Genomic DNA, 13,762 nt, shown 5'->3' with positions numbered 1-13,762 from the left:
CAGCTGTAACTGAGCTCTTATTGCTGATTGTATATTTATGTGTATGTCTGTATGTGTGCAAGTATGAACGTGTGTGTGTGTGTGTGTGTGTGTGTGTGTGTGTGTGTGTGTGTGTGTGTGTGTGTGTGTGTGTGTGTGTATATCTGATGTGTGTTAATGTATATTGTTCTTTATTGCGGGGTGTGTGTGTTTTATCTCTCTGTGCATTGTGTCGTCCCCCCCCATCCAGGTGTATGACACACCCCCAATGGCGGTGAAAGGCCCCCCCAGTGGTCAAGACATCTATGACACACCCCCCAGTGTGGACAAGAGCCAACTGCTCTCTCAGCAAACGGTGAGGCTGCAGCTACTGCACCACTAACACATCCTCTCTGTCTGTTGTTGTCGTAGAGGAGGGACTCATCAGTCACAGTGGGCTTTACCATCTGTACTTGATAGGTGGTGTCTTCTCCTTATCAGAATGTGTGTTTGACATCATTATGATGTCCTATGGCAGTGAGGTTAAGTACAGTGTGTGTTTGACGTTGCCCCTGTCTCCCTCCCAGGTGTACGACTTCCCACCCTCCGTCAGCAAGGATGTTACAGACGCTCCTATCAGGGAGGAGACCTACGACGTGCCCCCCCACTTTGCCAAGCTGAAGAGTCTGGAGAGCCAGAACCAGGGCTATCTTATCCCCGGGGGGCCTGAGTCCCCCATCCCTGAAGATGTGTACGATATCCCTCCCCCTCCCCTCACCGGAAAGCACCACCCAGACGCCCACCTGGGTCAGGAGATCTACGACATCCCCGCCAGTCTGAGGAAGGGTGGACTCCATGACCCCCAGGATGTGTACGATTTCCCCCGCGAGCGGCCTGCAGGCGAAGACTCCATCTATGACATCCCCCCTCAGGTGGTGCGAGATGCGGGCGCCACAGAGGAGCTGACGGTCAGCTTCAAACGCCTGTCTGCCTCCAGCACGGGCAGCACCCGCAGCAACCTGTCCACCTCCTCTCTGGACATGGTGCCAGTCAGGGAGTCGGCGGTGCCCAGCCAGGCCGGCCCAGGGAAACTGTTGATCCTGGATCTAGATCAGGCCATGGAGCGCCTCTCCCGTCTGCAGCAGGGGGTGGAGGGCTCTGTCTCCCTCCTCATGTCCTTCATCAGTGGGAACTGGCGCAGCCCCACCCAGATGGAGGCCAACCTGCCAGCCATCAGGCAGGCGGTGGACAGGATGAGGGTAGCTGTCAGGGACCTGCTGGAGTTTGCCAGGGGGGCTGTGGCCAACTCTGCCCAGGCCACTGACCGCACGTTACAGGCCAAGCTGGGCAAGCAGGTGCAGAAGATGGAGGAGGCCTTCCAGGGCCTTGTCAAGTACAGCCAGGCTCTGGATGCTGTGGCCTGGGCCCCTTCTGCCCTGATGACGCCCTCAGCAGGCAGCAGTGGGGATGACCTGGACCGGCTGGTCATGTGTGCCCGGGGTGTGCCTGATGACACCAAACAGCTGGCCTCCTTTCTCCATGGCAACGCCTCGCTGCTCTTCAAAAGGACAAACAAGCAGCAGCAGCTTCCTCTGCCCCCCGTCCCCCATGCCGCTGACCTCATGGGTCAGATGACCAACAACAACATCTCAGCCTATCAGATGGGAGACGGGAGAGCCAACATTCAGTCCCGCCCCCTGCCGTCCCCGCCCAAGCTCACAGCCGAGGAGGAGACCCGTGACCGGCCATACGAGACCACAGAGGAGGGCTGGATGGAGGACTATGACTATGTGCATTTACAGGTAAAACCCCCTCTTATGAATCATCACACATTTATGTCCTCATTTATCAGTAGAGAATTAGTTTGGTGTGTATTGGTACTCTGAATCAACAGCACCAGTACTTCCTCATAGCGGTACGGTGGTTCGGAACAATCAGCAGCACTCTACATTAGCCCATGGATTATGTTAAGGATGTCGAGCCATGGTGTCTGTCTGTGTTCAATGATACGCCAGTGTGTGAGATGAGAGAGAGGATAGACTCCCGGTGTATCTCCATTTCCACACCACAGCCAGCAGATCAATGCCCCATACAAGGCTTCCCCATGTGGGCGACACATATTCCCTCGGTGCACTGCTTCAGGTGTCATCATCAATCATCATTACCACATGTACATGCGTGTTTCTCTACATACCCATCATACATCATCACTATCTCTGTCCATTGCTGCTGTTGTTGCCCTCACGTGCAGCAGTATTGTGGTTGTGAAAATGCAAGAGGAACAGATGATTTTAAGGCAATATGATATCATTGTGGGTGACAGGTAGCCTTGCGGTAAGAGTATTGAGCCAGTAACCAAAATGTTGCTAGTTCGAAGCCGACAAGGGGAAACGTCTGTCGGTGTTCCCTTGAGCAAGGCACTTAACCCTAATTCTCCATGGTTGCAGTTGATAATGGCAGAGCCTGGCCGTGACCCCACTCTCTGATATCTTGGGATATGCAAAAAAACACATTTCCAATTCACTCATACATATTAATACACACTTGTTCATGTGTGAAATAGGAAAAATATAAGCACCCACCAAATTATTATTATCTAAGAGACATTTATAAATTCACTGTTTCATTGCTTTATGTGTGTGTAGCACACTAACATACAAACCCTGAATTCATGTGTCAGCTACCCTCAGGGTAGTGGCAGAGCTGCTGTGTGTGGTCTGGTCTGATATGAGCTCATACTGCCCTCTGCTGATTAGGAGAATTATCACACGTTGAGTCAGACGGATCATTTTATATGGGTGATCCTTCCTTGATCCAGTAGAATTAAAATCCCATCCCAGCATTGTCTGAGCGTGTTTGTGTCTATGTGCTTGGAGCAGTAAGTAAGTTTACTCTTCTTTCCGTCCTTTGGTTTCCAGGGTAAGGAGGAGTTTGAGAAGAATCAGAGGCAATTATTAGAGAAAGGGACCAGACACAACAAAACCACACTGGAACAGCAGCAGGTGAGGATCTGTGGGTCTGTCAGTGAGCGAGTGAATGTGTAAATGACAGGCAGCCCAATTCTGATATTTGTTTTACTAATTGGTATTTTTTGTGCCCGGTTGTGCCCGGTTTCCCAAAAGTATCTTAACTTCTTGGCGCACCCATCCCGTTAGCGGAATCATTTTCGTCAACATCCGCTGAATTGCAGAGCGCCAAATTCAAATTAAATTGCTAAAAATATGTAATTTTCATGAAATCACAAGTGCAATATAGCAAAACACAGCTTTGCTTGTTGTTAATCCACCTGGCGTGTCCGATTTCAAAAAAGCTTTACAGCAAAAGCTATCCAAGCGTTTATGTTAGGACATCTCTCTCAGCAGACAAAACATTACAAACAGCTAGCAGCAAAGTAGATTGGTAACGAAAGTCAGAAAAGCAATAAAATGAATCGCTTACCTTTGATGATCTTTGGATGTCTGCACTCACGAGACTCCCAGTTACACAATAAATGTTCCTTTTGTTCCATAAAGATTCTTTTTATATCCAAAATACCTCCATTTGGTTGGCGCGTTTTGTTCAGAAATCCACAGGCTCGGGCGGTCACGACGGGACGGGGCAGACGAAAATTCCAAATAGTATCCGTAAAGTTCGTAGAAACATTTCAAACTTTTTTTATAATCAACCCTCAGGTTGTTTTTACAATAAATAATCAATAATATTTCAATGGAACAGGGAGATTCGTTTCTTTTAGGCCTTGTTGGAAGAAAGAAAATCCTTGTTGGATTTTCCTCAGGTTTTCACCTGCAATATTAGTTCTGTTATACTCACAGACAATATTTTGACCATTTTGGAAACTTTAGAGTGTTTTCTATCTTAATCTGACAATTATATGCATATTCTAGATTCTGGGCCTGAGAAATAGGCAGTTTCAGTTGGGTACGTTTTTCATCCAAACATCAAAATACTGCCCCCTACACTCAACAGGTTTTAGGCTAAGTTCATCTTAGAACAATAGGAACTAATGGTTCTAACGATGAACTTAGCCTTAAAATGCTTTTAGGTCTGATTGGTCAAATGATCAATCGGTGAAAAAAAGATCAGAATTGGGCTGCTTCTCTAAACGCAGCCTTTGTCAATAATAAGGGAGTGTTTGGAAGGACATTATATGTGACTGTAGTGTTACATTGGTGTCTCAGAGGCTGAGCTTTCAGTCAGTTCATATGGGAAGTTTACAGATCAGGCAGATATTTATTTACTCTCTGTGTTCCCATCTACTGCAGCTGAAACAGTTTGAGCGACTGGAGCAGGAAGTCAGCCGGCCAATCAACAACGATATCTCAGGCTGGACTCCGCCTCCCCACTACCCAACGGCCCAGCGGAGCAAGCTGAGCATGGGTGACCGGCAGCTGCTGCTCTTCTACTCGGAGCAGTGTGAGGCCAACATCACCACCCTCACCAACGCCATCGACGCCTTCTACTCCTCCATCAACAACAACCAGCCGCCCAAGATCTTTGTGGCTCACAGCAAGTTTGTCATCCTCAGCGCACACAAGCTGGTGTTCATCGGGGACACGCTCTCGCGACAGGCCAAATCCTCAGAGGTGCGGGCGCATGTGGCCCAGCACAGTAACACGCTGTGTGACAAACTCAAGGACATCGTAGTGAGCACCAAGACTGCAGCGCTGCAGTACCCGTCCCCCGGTGCGGCGCGAGACATGACGGAGAGGGTGAGGGAGCTGGCCGGCTGCACACAGCAGTTCCGCATGGCTCTGGGTCAGCTGGTGGCCATGTGAACCTCCGGTCCTGAGACACTGACATGGGGAGTCCACACTGGGACACACAGCACCCACACACCCAGTGGGTCACTGTCACAGACACATGGACCCTTCAACCTCCTCTTGTGCTTTTTATTTCAAAAAAGGACAACTATCTGACTGGGCTGGGCCATTGGTTGTAAATGAATCATTGTAAATATTTTAAGTTACTATTAGCCAGAAAAAAAAGTCAAAGAAAATGAACTTCCACTATATATATATATATATATGTTTTTGAGACCTGGAAAACATGATGTAGTTTTTAGACAATGTCCATTATTATTATTGTTGCTATACTGTAATTATTGCTCTGCTTATTATAATTGTTATCATTATTGTTATAATGCGTTGATTAAGGATGTTTACATTTCAAACACATTGTATGTATTACGTAATGCTGTTTTTCATCCCAGATGATCAAATATGGTGGATTTTGTTAAAGTAATGTACTTGTCAGGTGAGCTGTAGGATATGTTGACAGAAAATGAATAGCTTTCCTTGGAGCTGTCAAAGGAGGCTGGGGATCATGTTGTGAGTGTAAGGCATTCTGGGTAGGGGCTGGGAGGGAGAGGTTTCCCTGACAGTTAATAACATTCTCAGATATACTGCTCTCATGGGACAGGATTAATTTTAGTAGTTCTACATGCTAATTAAAATGCCCCAATTAGAAGACTGTCTTATAATACCTTTGAGATAGAAGTCAGAATGAAAAGAACAAACCTGATTTGGAGGTAAAAAATCGGAGGTTAAAGGAAATATGAATTTACGTATTTTTTTCTGCATTACAACTTCCCTTGTTTTTCAAAAGCACAAAGCTTTATCCGTCTGTCTGCTGCTCCTAGAGTGCTTGTTGTAATCACCCACACTCTCCCAGACTCTCATAGTCCTGCATGCTCTCTGTGATCTAAAAAGGGTTGGTTTGGACTCCTCTGTGGCTCCACTGTTCTAGAAGTCGCCTGTGTTCCAGACCAGGCTCTCTGCTCACCTCATACAGGAATAACTCTGCTTTCCCTCCCCCTAGCACTTCCTGGACAGCACCACTGCACCCTGCAGGCCAGGGAAACCCGCTATGGGGGTAAAGGTGTGAGAAGTGCATTTGAATCATTAGCATACACTCAACACCCTTGTAAATTGATGAGCAAATTAGGGAGTGGTTGTTTGTGAGCCACATCTCTGCATTTTACCAAATGTATGTGTACACACACACACACACACACACACACACACACACACACACATAATATTGAAGGTAATGTCTGTTTGCATAACAGTAACCATTCTTGACACTTCAAATGACTTTGCAGCAACTGTATCATATCCCCACTTCCAATAGCTGTACCAGAGGTATGTGAGTTAGCTTGGCCAGTGGGTGTGTTTTACTAGTTCTTGAGTCCTGGCGACATCTCCACATGAAGCAGAGGAATCTGGTGCCGCTCCAGTTTCCATTGTCCAGTTTTCTAAAACCTGATTGGCTGTATTCCAAGTATCAGATTACATATTGTACTATAAAGCGCTGCAACATGTTGTTGTGGATATAGTTGAAACCCCTATCAAGTAAAAATAATACCTTGAAAACAAAGCAGACTGGTATTTGTGGTGATGTTATTATGGTCTCAAATCTGTGTTTTAAGATTTGAAATATATATGTTAAGGACATTGCATAACTGGAAAATATATGCTTAATATATTTTCATTAAAAAATAAACTTCAAACCTACTCTCTCTTTAAGAAGCTATGTGCTGTGAGTGAAATTGCATATACTAGAAATGCTTAGTTAATTGTAAGATAATTGTACCCCAGTAACTTCAGCACTAACACCAACTCCTGAGAGATATCTGATCTCCTTGTCAAGTGTGTCTCTACTTACCCCGGGGCTCTGTATGCTGGACCGCCATGATTATATATATATATATATATATATATATATATATATATATATATATATATACACACTAACTCTTGGCAAAGTTCATTACCAGCCTCAGAAATTGCAGCTCAAATAAATGCTTCACAGAGTTCAAGTATCAGACACATCTCAACAACAACTGTTCAGAGGAGACTGTGTGAATCAGGCCTTTATGGTCGGATTGCTGCAAAGAAACCACTACTGAAGGACACCAATAAGAAGAAGAGACTTGCTTGGGCCAAGAAACATGTGCAATGGACATTAGACCGGTGGAAATCTGTCCTTTGGTCTGATGAGTCCAAATTTGAGATTTTTGATTCCAAACACCGGGTTTTTGTGAGATGCAGAGTAGGTGAACGGATGATCTCTGCATGTGTGGTTCCCACCGTGAAGCATGGAGGAGGAGGTGTGATGGTGTGGGGTGCTTTGCTGGTGATAACTGTCTGTAATTTATTTAGAATTCAAGGCACATTTAACCAGCATGGCTACCACAGCATTCTGCCATCCTATCTGGTTTGCGCTTAGAGGGACTATCATTTGTTTTTCAACAGGACAATGACCCACCACACCTCCAGGCTGCGTAAGGAGTATTTGACCAATAAGGAGAGTGATGGAGTGCTGCATCAGATGACCTGGTCTCCACAATCACCCTACCTCAACCCAACTAAGATGGTTTGCGATGAATTGGACTGCAATGTGAAGGAAAAGCAGTCAACAAGTGCTCAGCGTATGTGGGAATTTCTTCGATTGTTGGAAAATCATTCCATGTGAAGCTGGTTGAGAGAATGCCAAGAGTGTGCAAAGCTGTCATCAAGGCAAGCGGTGGCTACTTTGAAGAATCTAAACTATAAAATATAATTAGATTTGTTTAACACTTTTTTTGGTTACTACATGATTCCATATGTGTTATTTCATAGTTTTGATGTTTTCACTATTATTCGACAATGTAGAAAATAGTCAAAGAACGAAAAACAATTGAATGAGTAGGTGTGTCCAAACATTTGACTGGTAAAGGTTTTGAGACTGCCAAAAGTTTTGAGAATGACACAAATATACATTTTCACAAAGTCTGCTGCCTCAGTTTGTATGATGGTAATTTGCATATACTCCAGAATGTTATGAAGAGTGATCAGATGAATTGCAACTAATTGCAAAGTCCCTCTTTGCCATGCAAATTAACTGAATCCCCAAAAAACATTTCCACGGCATTTCAGCCCTGCCTCAAAAGGACCAGCTGACATCATGTCAGTGATTCTCTCGTTAACACAGGTGTGAGTGTTGACGAGGACAAGGCTGGAGATCACTCTGTCATGCTGATTGAGTTCGAATAACAGACTGGAAGCTTCAAAAGGAGGGTGGTGCTTGGAGTCATTGTTCTTCCTCTGTCAACCATGGTTACCTGCAAGGAAACACGTGCCGTCATCATTGCTTTGCACAAAAAGGGCTTCACAGGCAAGGATATTGCTGCCAGTAAGATTGCACTGAAATCAACCATTTATCGGATCATCAAGAACTTCAAGGAGAGAGGTTCAATTGTTGTGAAGAAAGCTTCAGAGAGCCCAAGAAAGTCCAGCAAGCGCCAGGACCGTCTCCTAAAGTTGATTCAGCTGCGGGATCAGGGCACCACCAGTACAGAGCTTGCTCAGGAATGGCAGCAGGCAGGTGTGAGTGCATCAGCACGCACAGTGAGGCGAAGACTTTTGGAGGATGGCCTGGTGTCAATAAGGGCAGCAAAGAAGCCAGTTCTCTCCAGGAAAAACATCGGGGACAGACTGATATTCTGCAAAAGGTACAGGGATTGGACTGCTGAGGACTGGGGTAAAGTCATAGTCTTTGATGAATCCCCTTTCGGATGGTTTGGGGCATTCGGAAAAAGCTTGTCCGGAGAAGACAAGGTGAGCACTACCATCAGTCCTGTGTCATGCCAACAGTAAAGCATCCTGAGACCATTCATGTGTGGGGTTGCTTCTCAACCAAGGGAGTGGGCTCACTCACAAACACATCCTCTGAGAGCAACTTCTCCCAACCATCCAGGAACAGTTTGGTTATGAACAATGCCTTTTCCAGCATGAGGGAGCACCTTGCCATAAGGCAAAAGTGATAACTAAGTGGCTCGGGGAACAAAAAATTTATATTTTGGGTCCATTGCCAGGAAACTCCGCAGACCTTAATCCCATTGAGAACTTCAAGAGGCGGGTGGACAAACAAAAACCCACAAATTCTGACAAACTCCAAGCATTGGTTATGCAAGAATGGGCTGCCATCAGTTAGGATCTGGCCCAGAAGTTAATTGACAGCATGCCAGGGCGGATTGCAGAGGTCTTGAAAAAGAAGGGTCAACACTGCAAATATTGACTCTTTGCATCAACTTCATGTAATTGTCAGTAAAAGCCTTGACACTTATGAAATGCTTGTAATTATACTTCAGTATTCCATAGTAACATCTGACAAAAACATCTAAAGACACTGAAGCAGCAAATTTTGTGGAAATTAATATTTGTGTCATTCTCAAAACTTTTGGCCACGACTGTATATACATATTTTTTTGTATTTTACCCCCTTTTTCTCCACAATTTCAGGCGCCCAGAATGCCACAAGGAGTCGCTAGAGCACAATGAGCCAAGTTAAGCCCCACCGGCCAAACCTTCCCCTAACCCGGTCGACACTGGGCCAATTGTGCGCCGCCCTATGGGACTCCCAGTCACGGTTGGTTGGGATCAAATCCTGGGTCTGTAGTGACGCCTTAAGCGCCTTAGACCGCTTCATCACTCACAAGGCCCCGGGCCGCAGTGATTCTGGCTCCGTTTATACCTGATTCTAACATACGTCCTTTGTCATGATCTTGTTCACATTCTGATTGTGTCCACATTTTTAGACAGGTGTAGATGATTAAAATACTCATTGTGATCTACCTCCTGAGGTAGTCAGACATGCATTGTACAAGTGTAGATGGATATGGAGAATGAAATCATTTAAACCATCATTATCCCGCCCTCTAAAATCATTGATAGGTGGCACCATTGACTTATGGCATCAATATGTCTTAAAATAAATAAATACATATTATTTTGAATGAATATGTGTCAAATAATTTGCATACAGGGAAGGACCTAGAAATCTGGTCATAGTACAGACACAGTGGACTATGAGACACATATTTCTGAAAATGTGGGCACAATCAGAATGTGGACAAGATTAGTACAAAGGACGCATGTTAGCGGCAGGTATAAACGAGGCTTCTGTGAAACTATAGAAACTAAATTGTTAATATCTTAATGTGTAACTAAGGCCTAGATTCAACCAGATCCAGCGTGATGCCCCATTTACATCGTGATGTATTTCATTATGTCGTGCTTCAACTTCATACAATCTCATTCCGCTACTGGACGGAGAGTATAGGATAGGGTTTAACAACTCAAGACAAGGTGGAGGAGAGCATAGTCTCACGTCAGAGATTGCATTATTTGGGGAAATGGCAAAATATGACCTTTTCATTCGACAGGATAAACATATTGTTTTTAGTTGATAATAAAACATTACATTTAATTACTTATTACTCAACTTATTACTCAACTCAACTTTCTAGCAAGTTAAGGTATAGAGCAGCTAACTAGCTAAAAGCTAGGCTATACTGTATCTAGCGACGTGCACCAAATAATTATAATAAAAAACAAATGCAATTAACATCACAATAAAATAAAATGGGAGACAATGGTCAAAGTATAATTGTCTTCACAGCCAAAGTGTATTATTTTTAACATACAATGAAAATAGTAAAAAAAAACGCTGCTCTAATGGAACTGAATCTCTGCTAATCGTATAAGGATCATAACTCATGCTTATGGCTTGACATAGATACAGTCCAGCTCTAAACGCTTAAAAAAAGGGATTTAGGGATATGATGAGTCTATGGTATTCAACCGGAAGTCTGGGGTCCCCTAGGGGGATTTGTATTTTTTTTCTCAACGTTTTTATGATTATTGCAAGCAACAAGAGAATATATACCTACTACGGTAGAAAATAGAAAATTACACTCATTGGAGTTAACTACATTCACTGGAGTATCTGACATAGGCTTTGAAAAAGCACCGGTGAACAGGCTACCAGTGAAGCAAGTGTTGCTGGCTGCTGGTAAGCTTTCTTGACTTGGACATACAGTTGAAGTCGGAAGTTTATATACACTTATATTGGAGTCATTAAAACTCGTTTTTCAACCACTCCACACATTTCTTGTTAACCAACTATAGTTTTGGCAAGTCGGTTAGGACATCTACTTTGTGCATGACACAAGTAATTTTTCCAACAATTGTTTACAGACAGATTATTTCACTTATAATTCACTGTTTCACAATTCCAGTGGGTCAGAAGTGTACATACTCTAAGTTGACTGTGCTTTTAAACAGCTTGGAAAATCCAGAAAATTATGTCATGGCTTTAGAAGCTTCTGATAGGCTAATTGACATTATTTGAGTCAATTGGAGGTGTACCCGTGGATGTATTTCAAGGCCTACCTTCAAACTCAGTGCCTCTTCCCTTGACATCATGCGAAAATCAAAAGAAATCAGGCAAGACCTCAGAAAAATAATTGTAGACCTCCACAAGTCTGGTTCATCCTTGGGAGCAATTTCCAAATTTCCTGAGCCGTCATAGCGCTCAGGAAGGAGACGCGTTCTGTCTCCTAGAGATGAATGTACTTTGGTGCGAAAAGTGCAAATGAATCCCAGAACAACAGCAAAGGACCTTGTGAAGATGCTGGAGGATTCAGGTACAAAAGTATCTATATCCACAGTAAAACGAGTCCTATATTGACATAACCTGAAAGACCGCTTAGCAAGGAAGAAGCCACTGCTCCAAAACCGCCATACAAAAGCCGGGCTACGGTTTGCAACTGCACATGGGGACAAAGGTCATACTTTTTGGAGAAATGTCCTCTGGTCTGATGAAACAAAAATGGAACTGTTTGGCCATAATGACCTTCGTTATGTTTGGAGGAAAAAGGGGGAGACCTGCAAGCCGAAGAACACCATCCCAACCTTGAAGCACGGGGGGTGGCAGCATTATGTTGTGTGGGTGCTTTTCTGCAGGAGGGACTGGTGCACTTCACAAAATAGATGGCATCATGAGAAGGATAATTGAAGCAACATCTCAATACATCAGTCAGGAAGTTAAAGCTTGGTCGCAAATGGGTCTTCCAAATGGACAATGACCCCAAGCATACTTACAAAGTTGTGGCAAAATGGCTTAAGGACAACAAAGTCAAGGTATTGGAGTGGCCATCACAAAGCCCTGACCTCAATCCTATAGAAAATTTGTGGGCAGAACTGAAAAAGTGTGTGCGAGCAAGGAGGCCTACAAACCTAACTCAGTTACAGTGTGAATTTAAGTATGCTCTCTTGAATTCTCTCTTTTTCTCTTTCTTTCTTTTTCTCTCTTGGAGGACCTGAGCTCTAGGACCATGCCTCAAGACTACCTGGCATGATGACTCCTTGCTGTCCCCAGTCCACCTGGCTGTGCTGCTGCTCCAGTTTCAGCTGTTCTGCCTGCGGCTATGGAACCCTGACCTGTTCACCAGACATGCTACCTGTCCCAGACCTGCTGTTTTCAACTCTCTAGAGACAGCAGTAGCGGTAGAGATACTCTTAATGATCGGCTATGAAAAGCCAACTGACATTTACTCCTGAGGTGCTGACCTGTTGCACCCTCGACAACTACTGTGATTATTATTATTTAACCATGCTGGTCATTTATGAACATTTGAACATCTTGGCCATGTTCTGTTATAATATCCACCCGGCACAGCCAGAAGAGGACTGTCCACCCCTCATAGCCTGGTTCCTCTCTAGGTTTCTTGCTAGGTTTTGGCCTTTCTATGGAGTTTTTCCTATCCACCATGCTTCTACACCTGCATTGCTTGCTGTTTGGGGTTTTAGACTGGGTTTCTGTACAGCACTTTGAGATATCAGCTGATGTAAGAAGGGCTATATAAATACAATTGATTTGATCTGATTTGAGTTACACCAGCTCTGTCAGGAGGAATGGGCCAAAAGTCACCCAACTTATTGTGGGAAACTTGTGGAAGACTACCCAAAACATTTGATCCAAGTTAAACCATTTAAAGGCAATGCTACCAAATACTAATTGAGTGTATGTAAACTTCTGACCCACTGGGAATGTGATGAAAGAAATAAAAGCTGAAATAAATCATTCTCTCTACTATTATTCTGACATTTCACATTCTTAAAATAAAGTGGTGACCCTAACTGACCTAAGACAGGGAATTTTTACTAGGATTAAGTGTCAGGAATTGTGAAAAACTGAGTTTAAATGTGTTTGGCTAAGGTGTATGTAAACTTCCAACTTCAACTGTATGTTTGGAGTTACCTTTCTAGCTAATAGGCTATGTTAGAGTTTACACCTTTTACAATTATAATGTGGGGAGGTCAAAATAATCAAAAACAATCTACCAAATGTATTCATGTTAAAATGTCTCCTTGCCATTATCATTCACCTGATGATAAGACAAGATGTGGAGACTGTCACGTTCTGACCTTTATTTCCTTTGTTTTGTCTTTATTTAGTATGGTCAGAGCGTGAGTTGGGGTGGGCAGTCTATGTTTTGTGTTTCTATGTTTTGGTTTCTGTTTCGGCCTAGTATGGTTCTTAGTCAGAGGCAGCTGTTTATCGTTGTCCCTGATTGAGAACCATATTTAGGTAGCCTAGTTTTCACTGGTGTTTTGTGGGTGTTTGTTTCCTGTGTCAGTGTTTGTGCCACACGGGACTGTTTCGTTTCCATTTCACGTTGTTATTTTGTATTTGTGTTCATGTTCAGTTTTTTCTATTAAAACATGGACACTTACCACGCTGCGTATTGGTCCGATCCTTGCTACACCTCTTCAGACGAAGAGGAGGAGATCTGCCGTTGCAGAGACATGTTTTTGCTAACGTATGATGGGGGTCCCTGGTTCGCCAGTTTGTCTGGGAGGGGGTCCCTGGGAAAGAAAAGGCCCCTGGTCTATACCAATGCAGTAATATTAAGCATGAATCCTATAATGAAGACACTTGATCACAATGTTAAGTTGTGTTTTATCTTCATGTGGCCTTG

At 43.9% G+C, this 13,762-nt stretch overlaps 1 protein-coding gene across 4 annotated transcripts in view; it reads left to right on the top strand.

The window, feature by feature from the left end:
• The window catches only part of LOC110494902 (breast cancer anti-estrogen resistance protein 1), a 118,534-nt gene extending 112,064 nt beyond the window's left edge, over positions 1–6,470 (top strand). For 3 of the 4 annotated variants that reach the window (XM_036954536.1, XM_036954525.1, XM_036954533.1), the window contains 4 exons: positions 230–334; positions 546–1,760; positions 2,877–2,960; positions 4,218–6,470. In XM_036954536.1, the coding sequence (XP_036810431.1) occupies positions 230–334; positions 546–1,760; positions 2,877–2,960; positions 4,218–4,733 (1,920 nt within the window). In that variant the 3' untranslated portion in view covers positions 4,734–6,470. The remainder of the gene's footprint in view (positions 1–229; positions 335–545; positions 1,761–2,876; positions 2,961–4,217) is intronic. The other variant, XM_036954526.1, reaches the window with a different exon arrangement.
• Positions 6,471–13,762: the final 7,292 nt, after the last annotated feature.

Source organism: Oncorhynchus mykiss, chromosome 2 (assembly GCF_013265735.2).
Source record: "Oncorhynchus mykiss isolate Arlee chromosome 2, USDA_OmykA_1.1, whole genome shotgun sequence".
Classification (NCBI taxonomy): domain Eukaryota; kingdom Metazoa; phylum Chordata; class Actinopteri; order Salmoniformes; family Salmonidae; genus Oncorhynchus; species Oncorhynchus mykiss.
Note: the sequence above shows the minus strand (reverse complement) of the source record. Positions and strands in the feature narration are given on the sequence as shown.